This window comes from Protopterus annectens, chromosome 13.part0 (genome assembly GCF_019279795.1).
Source record: "Protopterus annectens isolate FY-2018-M chromosome 13.part0, PAN1.0, whole genome shotgun sequence".
NCBI lineage: Eukaryota > Metazoa > Chordata > Ceratodontiformes > Protopteridae > Protopterus > Protopterus annectens.
In genome coordinates this window covers 1,240,413,546-1,240,426,750 of record NC_056747.1, presented here as the reverse complement: position 1 = coordinate 1,240,426,750, position 13,205 = coordinate 1,240,413,546, and the positions used below count along the sequence as shown (strand labels likewise).

At 40.1% G+C, this 13,205-nt stretch overlaps 1 protein-coding gene across 2 annotated transcripts in view; it reads left to right on the top strand.

Annotated features, from left to right (window-relative positions):
- Positions 1–13,205, top strand: part of RUNDC3A (RUN domain containing 3A) — a 356,931-nt gene that overhangs the window by 220,806 nt on the left and 122,920 nt on the right. For both annotated transcript variants that reach the window (XM_044055254.1, XM_044055257.1), the window contains exon 7: positions 9,361–9,523. In XM_044055254.1, coding sequence (XP_043911189.1) covers positions 9,361–9,523 — 163 coding nt within the window. The remainder of the gene's footprint in view (positions 1–9,360; positions 9,524–13,205) is intronic.

The window sequence follows — 13,205 nt, the reverse complement described above, 5'->3', positions numbered from 1 at the left end:
CCACTAGCATATTGGACTAACAGACTTTCCATATTTCTACACCCTTAACTTTTCCATCCTTTAAAGCATCTACTTGCATCTAATGTTCTGATCCTCATTCTTTACCTTACTCCTACCTGATGTATATTAAAAAAAAAAAAAAAAAAGGAACTTTCTTCCCAGGACTCCGCTGAAAATGAGTTCCTGACCCAGTTGGACTTTCCCAGTAAACAAATGTTAAATAAAATAATACATTTTCTACTTTCCAATTTATCACCAATGACAACACCATGAACTTGCTGATAGTAAATAACCATGGGTATATACCACGGGTATATAGTACATAAACACAGGTATATAGTAAATAACCACAGGTATGATCACTTTGCTGCTTATGTAATGGGGAAAAAATAGAATAAAACATAATCTATCAGGCAGAGAGTTATTTTATATATCATACCAGCTAAAATCAGCATAATTATTCATCAGTTCGAGAATGTGAAAATGAGTATTACTTGTAGTGTGATTGGGTGTGGGCAGCAGTTATTTGATAGTGGTTAACAGCGTTAAAATAATACTGACTTTACTTGGTGCATTAGTTCTGTAAAGATAATAAATTAGGGGGAAATGGTACGCATACAAGTTACCAGAATGACCCGGGACAAAAAGGTATGGGCTGGAATTTTTACAGAAAAGATTTAATTCGGCATAAAGTTTTCATTCTAATTTGCACAGTGTGAGACTGTAGAATGTGTGATAGTGCAAATTGTACATATTACATAATCAGTGGTTTTCCACCATCCAGAACAGCAATCTATGCAGTGGAATTCTGTAGCATGGCAAAATACAAATAAGCATTCTGCCATGCTGCTGTGTCCCTAGTCCTAATTCCGACAGATAGACATACTGACAGACAGAGAGCCTTGTCTACACTGTACATCTGTGTGGTGTGGGCCAGCAGCTTAACTTTTCCTCCCCTAAGCCTGATTATCCACATATGCTTCATTACAACAAGTATTGCAGAGAGAGTGTTCAGACACATCCATGCACTTCATCTGCTTCTGGCTCCCTCAGTCTTGGAATGTTGTTGCTTCCAATAATGCTTTGCATGCCATCAAGTCATATTAGCCATATGCCACAGTGTAATACTGGTAATTTGCAAAAGTCCTGCATAATGCTTTATGTGTATGTACTGCAGCTGGAGTGCTAAATTTTATAGGTATAGCTCAGCATTTCAAAGATGTAGTTTACTGTAGGCACACTCAGTAGAATGTGTGTTCCTCCACATTGACTTGATTGTGGGAATTTTTTATTTTTCTTTAAATATTCTTGCTATGTGCAGAGTCATAAGTACACAGTAAGTCTTTCCCACCAAGTACAGTCCTGTCCTTTCTGTTGTGGGAGCAGAAACAAGTGATTCAAAAATCCTGAATGTAATGTATTCTTACTAGCATGACACAGAGGCACTATAAAACCAATCAGATCACCAAACTCAGTACAGGAGTCCATGCAGTTTAAATTGGACCCACATTACCATCTCAGCTGCAGCTTTGACTTTGATCTTAATAACGCAGGTTAAATCCGTGACCTGAGCATTGGAGGTGCTCTGCCTGGAAAAAGGTAGACATGAGCAGATTAATGATATCCTACCCATGCAGAGGACAGGGGCCATCATTTAACAGATGGCCCACAAGTGCATTTTTTGCTGCCAGTACTTGGAGCAGGACCCCACCAAAAAGTGCATAGCAATTTAGCAGGTATAAAGAAATGTGCGCCTGCACCCACATTTGCTCAAAGTAGAAGAAATGATGTGGTACTCATGATGCAAGCACGTGTGTGTGTGTGTGTGTGTGTGTGTGTGTGTGTGTGTGTGTGTGTGCGTGCGCGAGAGGACTTTTCCCTACTTACTTACATATACACGAAGAGCTCCAAAATCACAGTGACACAACCAAAGAGAAAACCCCAAAGAAATTAAACTCCAAGAGCAGAATAAGTTATTTCTTGCATTTATTTCATTGAATTGCACTTCTTAACACTTATAATTGTACTATACAGCTAATCTACTACATTTTAAACTGTTATAAAGCTGCATTTGTGTACTGTTTTATGGTGTTTAAACTATATTTTTCATTGCTAGATAGTGTTTCATTACTGTAATTGCATTTTTACTGAATTACTTAACTGCAAGCTGCTTTTTCATACTGAGTTCTCTACCCTCCCTCCCTGTTGTTGTCTTTTTGTTATACTTGGTGGCTTTGCAGTTGCCCACCCCTACTGGAAATTGATCCGAGACACTCCTCCCAGTCTAGTGGAAATAGCTCATTCTACCTAATACAAAGAGAACATTTGAGAAGGCCAACCCACTTAGTTTCTTAACCTTGAATTATATTCTGTTCCTCCTTTCTCCCTTTCCACTTTATAAAAAAAAACACTTTGCCAGAATCTACCATTGCTATAGAATCTCCTTGTGTTCTGACTGAGCGTGCTTCTTAAACAATCTGGAAATAAAGAGCTGATAATTATATTTTTGGCACTTTTAACTGTTCAGAATTCTGCACCGTCTTAACTTTTGCTTGACTGAATTATTTATATATTTGCTGGCATTGTTGTCTGATACTCTAAGTGCCTCCATTTTGTTCCTAATTTACTGCTTTCTGCATATGTTTTAGTCATTTTTTAATTTAATTGCATTTATTTAAACTGTATTTGCTTTAATATTGCTACACACTCAAGTGTTGTAACTTGCACTGCATTTGAATTGTTTTACTGCTTTTCTGTAAAAAAGTTCTAATCTTGTTTCCCACCTTTCCTGTAACTAGTCTAGTCCAGATACAGATTGCTATATCCAGGACAGTTTGTAAGCTTCAGAGCCCCCCAAGCCTTTCTCTGTTGGAGGGAAGCCTTCTAGCTCATCAGTGGGAGTGGTAAGCACTAGGTAACCTATCTACCTCAAAAGGAGTGGTTTCTGGTCCAGACATTGTAGTTTATTGAACATTTGGGCAGTTTTTCCATCCCTTTCAACTTCCTGGTTTAAAAGCCCACATTGGCATGGGTTTGTAGTTGTTTACGTTTTGCTCAGTGGCGCTGAGGTAAACTATTACTGGTGCCAGAAAGTCTGCTCTTCAGTTTTTCCCATAGATTTTTCCCATAGATCTTGTTAGTTCTTTCTCTCTTGCACTTCAAATAGCCTAATCACTTTGCACTTCAATAGGTTTTTGTAGCAATTATTATAGCCTAAGAGCCATTAGCACTAGTCATTCTTCATGGAAATAGCTCTACTACGTAGTAGTTATGACCATCCCTCCTGGCATGATTAAAAGGTAGTTTTCTGTGCTTTGTCCTATTAACCTGGTGCACTTGGGCATTTTGAGGGAGTGTAGCAGCTGCCTCATGTACACAGACAACCCTCTCCTCTTACCTCTCAACACTCAGACTTGTGAGAGATGCACTTATATCACTGAATTGGAAGCTGTGCACTCTCCAGCCAAGACCAGACTTGCTGGTCAAGAGGTGAAGGTCAACACCTGCACCACACCACATGGAACACATAGTTCTCCAGAACACCCACTGTCACAGCTCTCACATAAAAACACAAACCACACACACACACACACACACACACACACACACACACACACACACACACACACACACACACACACCTTCGCGGAGGCACTCAATAAAAATTTACCCAAACAGCAGAGACCACCAAGACAGAAATGCACTTGACCACCACAACACAGCACAAACCACAGGACATAGAGCTCACCTCCAGTGTGCCCCTCAACCTAAGCCTCTAAGGCTAAACACCTTGCCCAATACACTAATCATAGGTGACTCAAAAGTGAAGCACACAGATACCCCACTCACTAGGTTGAATAAGAAGAAGGTAACAGTCAGCTGTCTATCAGGTGCCAGAATCCGACACATAACAGATGCACTCAGGTCACTCCACAACAAGTACAATTATGACTCTGTCATTGTCCATGTGGGTGTGAATGACCTGAGATGCACCTCCCTGGACTACATGAAAAGAGACATGGTGGAGTTCTCGGATTATGTGGCCCAGGCAGGTATAACACTAGCCCTGAGCAGTATCCTACCATCACCCAGAATGATACGCAGTGCAAACAAAAAATTATCGATTTTAACAATTGGCTAAGTTTCTGGTGTCATTATAATCCAGTATCTGTCTGCTTGGGATGACATGACTGACCAACCTCGATACTTTGCCAGAGATGGCCTGCATCTGTCACCTCTGGATTTCCGGTACTGGCTAAGGCTCTTGCCACCCTATAATGCCTTTTAGGTGGTGTTCCAAAGACCAAATTATCACTGTAACCGCTATAAATAAATACAATCTGAGAGTCATGCTGCTCAAAGTTAGAAGTCTAAATCTCAAGATGCACTCACTTGAAGCACTCCTCAAATTGGAGAACATCAACATTTGTGCTGCAATGGAGAACTCATTTAAAGCAGCAGAACGCATCCCTGCGCTACCAGGCTATAACTCATTCCACATCTTTTGGCTCTGAAACATGGACTGAAGCTCCAAAGGCGGTGATGTCTCCATATTCATAAAGGATATGCACACCTCCAGACTAGTAGCCCAGCATAATGCATCTGAGAAGCTCCAATTGCAGAGAAAGACAAAAAGAACAGACAATTGTGGTTCGTGGTTCTGATGCATGTGTAGGAAAACAGAGGACAACCTGGTGAAAAAGATTTGGGAGAGTATAGAAGAAGGCAAGGGGAAATAAGGATGTCCAGCAAAGAGTTTGAAAAAAAGATTACATTGGAAGAACTGTGACAGTGAGGTATGACTGTCAGAGATAGATGGAGAATGGTACTGAATTGAGATAGGTGGCAACAGTTGACACAACAACCTGACCCCATGCAAAAAATTTGTGGAGATCCACTGAAAATGGGCATCTCCCTAGCAGGTCTACCCAGATTAGCAAACTTGAAACAACCAAATGTTGAAGTCAGTAATGTCGACAAAAGACATCAACAAGACTGCTCATGCTCTGGGAAATAACCTTGGAATATGGAACTCTAAAGCATTCTTTTTTGCAGGGGCACGCTCTCCTTCACACCCATACCACCTGTTTATTATATATTTCAACTCTGAGATCACACAATACCAGGGAAAAGGAATATTCCCCAAACCCAATAATGTTGTAGTCTCACAAAACTGTCGATCAGCAGTTTGTCAAACAAATTGTGTTGACAAAACAGCTGTCAAACAAAGAGACATTCAACAATATTTCTTGCTCCCATGATATATATATATAATATAAACTGGGTCTACTGAATTTTGTCAACAGATCCAAATGCTGACTTCCACAGTGATGATGATGACAAAATGAACACCCACATAATCTCACCCTAAGTTTTAGAATGTGAATTTTACAATTTTGCTAAACATGCCTTTTAAATTTAGTCAAGCGAGGCTTGTGGAGCAGCTGGCAACAGAATGTTGACTGAAAGTTTTTAATTTGAGATAAAGTATTGTTTGGTAAATGAAGAGTACGGAATGCAGACAGAGATCAAGTGAGATTGAATTCCAGGTTTACAGAGCAAAGCAGAAAAGGCAAAGGAACTAAGGGAGTTAAGAGATTGAGTAGAATATAACGGCATGAAAATGGCTAAACTTGATCCATATATGTGAGGTTGGGATTTTAGATGATAGCAAGTGCTACCAGTAATAATGTGAATAAAGAAGCAACAATCTATTAGTTCATTCTTTTCAGTACCCGGTTTAGCCAGTTCAGGATCACAGAGGAGCAGGAAGCCTATCCTGGCTACTAACAGGTGTAAGGCTGGAGCTGGACTTGGAGAAGATGCCTGTGCATTGCAGGAGGTACACACACACACACACACACACACACACACACACACACACACACACACACACACCTAAATTGAGAGTCAACAACCCACTTATTCATAAGTCTTTGGGACATGAGAAGAAACTGCAGACTATTGCAAAAAAGCTACTCAGACATAAGAAAAACATGCAACCTTGGCAGAGAAAGCATGCAGCTAGGAACTAAACTAGAGTTCCAGACAATGTGAGACATGAATACGAAAGCATGCTTAAGGGGGAGCCAGTACAGAGGGAAGCAAAGCTGGCAATAATAATGTGAGCTGGGTGGGATTTCAAGAGTAGAATGACCAATATTATTATAGAGAATGTTCTTTCTAAAAAGTAGGGTAATAACTACAGAAAAACATAAATGATGTATGTAGGACAGAAGAAAAGTAAATCCACACACACAGTGATGTAGCTGATCTCACCGCTGCCATATTAATTAAAACTTGTTCATTCAACTCTGGAGATCAAATGGACAACATATCAACATGTTTTCCTTAGGTAATAGGGAACATCCTACTAATTTCCCCATACAAGGGGCTTTGGCCCTTGCAACCCTCATTATAGCGATCTCCAAACCTTCTAGAATGTTACAATAGCTGAGGTAGTTTGCTACATTAGTCTCCAGGTCCCACTTGGGTGAGTTGAATTCAGGGCAACCCTCATTATAGCAATCTCCAAACCTTCTAGAATGTTACAATAGCTGAGGTAGTTTGCTACATTAGTCTCCAGGTCCCACTTGGGTGAGTTGAGTTCAGGGCAACCCTCATTATAGCGATCTCCAAACCTTCTAGAATGTTGCAATAGCTGAGGTAGTTTGCTACATTAGTCTCCAGGTCCCACTTGGGTGAGTTGAGTTCAGGGCAACCCTCATTATAGCGATCTCCAAACCTTCCAGAATGTTACAACAGCTGAGGTAGTTTGCTACATTAGTCTTTAGGTCCCACTTGGGTGAGTTGAGTTCAGGGCAACCCTCATTATAGCGATCTTCAAACCTTCTAGAATGTTAGAATAGCTGAGGTAGTTTGCTACATTAGTCTTTAGGTCCCACTTGGGTGTGTTGAGTTCAGGGCAACCCTCATTATAGCGATCTTCAAACCTTCTAGAATGTTACAATAGCTGAGGTAGTTTGCTACATTAGTCTCCAGGTCCCACTTGGGTGAGTTGAGTTCAGGGCAACCCTCATTATAGCGATCTCCAAACCTTCTCTAGAATGTTACAATAGCTGAGGTAGTTTGCTACATTAGTCTCCAGGTCCCACTTGGGTGAGTTGAGTTCAGGGCAACCCTCATTATAGCAATCTCCAAACCTTCTAGAATGTTACAATAGCTGAGGTAGTTTGCTACATTAGTCTCCAGGTCCCACTTGGGTGAGTTGAGTTCAGGGCAACCCTCATTATAGCAATCTCCAAACATTCTAGAATGTTACAATAGCTGAGGTAGTTTGCTACATTAGTCTCCAGGTCCCAATTGGGTGAGTTGAGTTCAGGGCACTACTACTGCTTTTCATAATATTTAGCAGGAGCTGTCAGACCAAGATCTACCTTTGGTGGAGGATTTTAATTATTTTTGAGTCTTGTACACATTTGAGAGTCGAAGGAACTGTGTGATTGACCATTGGTAGCATGCAACAGAGGCAGTACTCCATGGGTTGTACACTCGGTCCCATTTATGGTAGTGAAGCAAGTAAAACTCTCAAGTAAATGGAAAAGAAAATCTGTGCAGGAATTTTGTCTGAGATCAAAAAGATAAGATCTCAGATATAAGTGGCAGAAATGAAGCTCCTTCAAAGAGCAGAGAGAGAATGAAGAGTCTGGAAATCCGTTAGGTTTCAGCGTTGCAGCCACTGCTCCTACTTGTTAAGGGGAGTCCGTTGAAAGGGTGTCCTGCGATGATGCCCCCTAGGCCCCCCCCCACATGAATTGTACTAGGCACAGCCTATTGGGATGAATCTGAGGCAGTCACAGGACATACTGAAGGGATTCTATATTTAAACTTGGATGGGAATGCTTGGAAATCTCACAGGTTGAGATGGGGAAGACTGCTGCTGAGGATAAGGAAATCTGGACTGCTCTGCACAGCTAGCTACCATCATGTCCCTCAACAAGACAAATAGTTTAGAAAAATATAATTTTGAATAAAATGGTATTTAAAATAAAGTTGACAAATATCTTTTTTATTATTCTCCCACTCTCTAGCCTTCCCCAAACCCCTGTGGACCCATTCATTCCCTAAGGTATAATAGTGCTACTGGCCATCTGTTCCCAATGGAGCAAGAGTCAGGACTGGTGCATCATCTGCTGAGGGGATTGAGATTCCCTTGTTTTAAAGGCCTAATGTTCTCTGAACCTACTGCAACTAAATGCTTGAGCCAAAGCCATGGAACTGGTCAATCAAACATCTTTTTTTTGGAAACAGAGCCATTCACATTCCTCTGTAGACTATACTCCTTTTGCTCCCAACGTATTGCAATCAGCTGTGGTGTTACTGCACCCTTAGAGGAAGTAAAGAGTTCCCCTATACTAGCGACTTCCTTCCCAGAAAGTGAGAATTTATTCAGCTTTGCAAATCCTGAACTTTTGCACAGCTGATGCCTGCCAGAGTTTAAGTTTCAGTGATATTCCTGGTTTTGGTGACATTTGGTAGGAGGTACTAGACATTATCCATTTCTTAAGGCAGGAGAATTGTATCATTAGGGTGTCACACCCGAGTATCAGAGACAATGATGAGGGAGGAAAGTTTCTCATAAATTGCAATATCATCGGTTCATATAAAGGAGGTGATAGCGGGTACTGTATTTATTAAAATGAAAAGATTAGATGCCCAAGGATGGAACCTAGTTACAGAAACCATGCGTAGTAGAGCTGCAGGAAGGGCATCCCCAAGTTTTTCACATTATGATGAGTTATGTAGATGTCCATGGACCCCAGGTAAGAACAATGTCTACTATACCTAGGTGTCTGAATCTTTATAACCGTCGCATGATTCACAGCATTGGATGTTTTAGTCAGAGAGCTATAAAGACAGCATCTATAAAAGTTATATTTGTCCATAATATTAGGAAAAATAGAGAGAACAGTTAACAAAATGTTTCACAAGAAACATACCTTTATCTACAAGTTTGTTATACTTCTGTATTTTAAAGGAAAGTTATTGTAAGCAGTCTGCTTCCTCTCTTGTAATTCCTTATCCACAGCTCTAGATTTCAAAAAAAAAAAAAAAAAACTTATGATGTACCTTATTTCTAAAAATGAAAACTCATGGTTGGACAGAATGATATAATTGCACATTGTCATTTCATGCGAAGTTATGGTGCTACATTTTTGCTTCCCATGCAAGTCACATTAAGAAAAGTGTAGCTGCCTGTTATGACAGCTTTCTTTTAAGCCCTGGATTACTCCGTGATGTCACTCACTTTTCTACTCATTAGTTCTGTATCCAGCTTGCTGAAGTCCACTTCCTGGTTCACCTTTTACAAATGGATGTCTTGGTTTCTTTGCACACCAGCTACGACTACCTAAGTGATGATGAAGATCGGCACAGTATGGATAGCAGTACGAGTGACGACAGCATTCCAGAGCACCCCTACCTTCCACTGGTCACAGATGACAGCTGGTACAACAAGTGTCGAAAACAAGAACAGAAGTTTAGGATTGTTTATGCACAAAAGGTCAGTACAGAGGAAAAAAATGCAAGGATTGTTAAACCAACTAAAGGGGCAATTAGCAATGGTAGAAAATGCAACTTGAAAGAATGCTGGGAGAAACGGAGGATAATGAGAAAGGAATGTAGATGATCACTGCCAGCCAGGAAGAGCAGATAAAGTAGAAAACACATTTTTTTGTTTGTTTCATTGTTTCTTTTTTTTTTTTTTTTTTCCTTTTTTTTTTTAACCAACATGTTGGAGCAGGTAGTACAAATAGCACTTGCAGCATAGCTAATTTGTGTAAAGAAATAAACCTGTATCGGTTTGTTAAGGAATTAACAAGGAGAAAAGTCTTGCATTTGAAAACTAGTTTTCCTTTTTCTGTGAGAGAGCAATCTAATCCCTAGAAATAGATGGAGAAGACAGCAACAACCATGTCAGCAGATGTTGGTATATGCCAAATACCAGTGAAATATAATTTCACATCCTGTTCCTCTAGAGAATCCTATAAACAAATGAAGGCACTTCTTGTCAAGAGTAAGTGGAATAGCTCTGATACATAGGTGGCATTTCCATCATACTAATGCTGGCTAAGATCATGGCAGAGAGAGAGTTAGATCTCGGACAACCCACAAATGTACATATAAAGACACAAACACACAAGGACAGTGGAATAGCTTTAATCCATGTGTGGCATTTCTTTCACAGTGGTGCTGCTAAGCTTATGGGATGTTGGACCTCAGATGACCTCAGCAATGTTCATATCAAGACACAAACACAAACAACCAAACACATGCAGACACACAAAACCTGAGCAATTCCAACATGAGCCTTTATCACAAACATATTCACACAGGTACAGTGGTAAAATCCATGATGGTACAATGGTCACTAAGCACTTATAATGGTTATATCTGTAACATAATTAAGTAAGCAGGAAAATGATCTTTGAGGGTGATGCTCACCTACAGCTCCCAAACAGTCCCCTTTGGCTGTCTGCTGTTGTCTTTGACAAGTCATAAACTACACACTGACTGGCGGAAATGTGTATATCAATATAACAGTAAAAGTTCCATAGATGGAGAACAGCAAGCTTCACGTGGTGTAAATGTATATTAGTTCTTTTGTATCTCAGAGTGTTGTGATGACTGTCCAAAATTGGGGAAAAAAGATATGTTGAGTACCTCTGTAGTGCAAGACCTGATCATAACACTGCTTAGGGGTGCTTAACAAAACCTTGTTAAGCACACCTAAGTGCCATTAAGATTGGGTCTCATCTAGGGACTAAGGGCAGAGATTGATAGCTGGCAAAGAAATAGAGCAGGAGGCAAAATAACTTTGCTAAAATTTCACTCTGCAACAATTTTAAACACAGTATGGCAGAACAAAGTATCAAACAGATTTTATAAGTAGTTAGTTCTATAGAAGAGCATGTTGTTTCTGGCTGCTGTCCGACAGATCTTGGTGCTTTACTAGCTTTCAAACACAATACACTCCTATCCTTTTCTCTTTTTAGGTAAAGCTCCATGCACTGCCAGGAATTATGACTGGGTCTCAATGATCATAACCTTTTATTATGCATTCTTCACCTGCATGCCAGGATTCATCTCTCAAGTTTTGATCTCAATGGGAATTGCTGGCGTCCATGTCTCAAACACACAATAAACTAGTTTTGATCAGAAACCCAATCATAATCCTCTATATCATGACTGCATCTACTAAAAGCAGTTAACATGGGGATTCACTCTAAACCATGAGATAATCTCATGGGAGAGTAATTAGAGGAAGGCATGAATAAGGGTAGAAACAATGGGATGCAGGGACTTTGGTCAAAGAGGTTTCTGATTTGTCAAGTAAAACAAAGAAGAGAGGATTATGATTGGGTCTTTGATCATATCCAAGTTGCTATATGTTCAAGAAGTAGATGCTGGGGAATTCACCCTATGAGTGGGATGTATAGCTTGAAAGATGTGCTGCTTCACACCCCTTTCAATACTAACTAATCAGTTTGTTATAATAAGATATACCTGATCATAAGTCTTTGCAGTGCATGGAATGTTTACCTTCCCAAATACTATTGATTATTGGGGGGGGTGGAGATAGAAAGGGCAGGAGAGCCATGTGTTTTACAGATTTTAACATTGTAACAAACTTAGTTCTGCCACATAAGTCCTTGTAGTACATGAAGCATTAGCTGCTAGAAAACAAAGAAAAAGAAAAAAAAAATTCTAGGACAGCAGTGTTCTACAGTTTTGAAAGCTGTGACAACCCTAATGTTGCCTCAATAACAGTAGCCAGAAGTGAAGCATAGCTGATTCAATATCAGCTTTAAAAGCTGTAATATGCTTTGGCTACTACACACACACACACACACACACACACACACACACACACACACACACACACACACACACACACACACACACATAGAAGTGTGGCATACTGAAGCATGTTGTTTAAAGCTGCTTGCTTTTCCCACTGCTGTTTTGTAGTAGCTGCTAATCATGCTCTAGCACAAGACTAAATCATAAGAGAGCTGAAAACTACTTAAACATTGTTAAAAAACACCTTTCTTACATCAGAAGAGTGCCTAGCAAGCTTTTCCCCAAAAATCTGGAGTATAATATGATCCTAAATACAAACTGCAACAATTATAGACTGTAATTTAGCTTTAAGGCATGGACTAGCTATGACAACAGTTTAGATGGTTAAACCATAACCACATTCACTGTAGAAGATACAATACCATGTAATAATGATTGTGCTGTTTGTTGGAAACCTCAGACTCCACAAAACAAATTTTAGTTACTGCAAACCAAGCAACAGAGCCATTGGTTCATTCCATTTACACCACCAGCAAACCAGAAACAAAACCAAGTTTGGAGTGTTAGTCATCTGGGGAAATACTCAAGCATCAAACAAATGTCTGTCCTTTCATGTGGAAGTTTTTATGGGGGGTGGGGTTCAGGAAATAAGACTTAATGAAGACTGTACAGAGTAGAATTGTGTAGAAGCAAATGCATTATTGTTTTCCATGACTAAATATTTAGGCTTTGTTAAGAATAAATAAATAACTAGTCACAAAAATAAATTAAATTAAAAAAACAGCCGTGACACATTAGTATTTAGTGATCATCGAAATGACTTTTTAAATGACTTACAGGCCCTGCTTCACAAGTAAGTTATTTATGTAAATTACATTTGTATGCCTGTTCTAATAGCATATTGGGATAAAGCCCTAACTATGGCCAAGGTAATTTGAGTTTGAGTTGCAGTTTGGGTGCTTGATGACGCAAGCAGGGAGAATGGGCATGCCCATCCTGGGGGAGGGAGGGAGTCGAGAACACTGGCACAATTGAGCTCACTGGTAGAGACCAGTTAGACAATAGCACATAGTGATGACTGTGGGTGGGAGGAGCAATCTTACTGATGTGTCACCTCCTTGTAAAACTAAGGAGTGGGTCAACACTGACAGGCATTGCACATCGCACCCACAGAGTGTTACTGTGTGGGCACGAAGGGATTGTGAATTAAAGGAAAAACATCCATTGGCAGCTGCCCCAAGTGCCTCAGTCCCATCACAGGCCACAAGGATGGGTCAAAGATAGTCCAGGGGAGTTAAGAAGGTCAGCAGACCCAGATGATGAGGAGAGGCCCAGAGATCCTGGAAGCAGTTGATGATAAGCTTTGGGAAAACAAATATAGC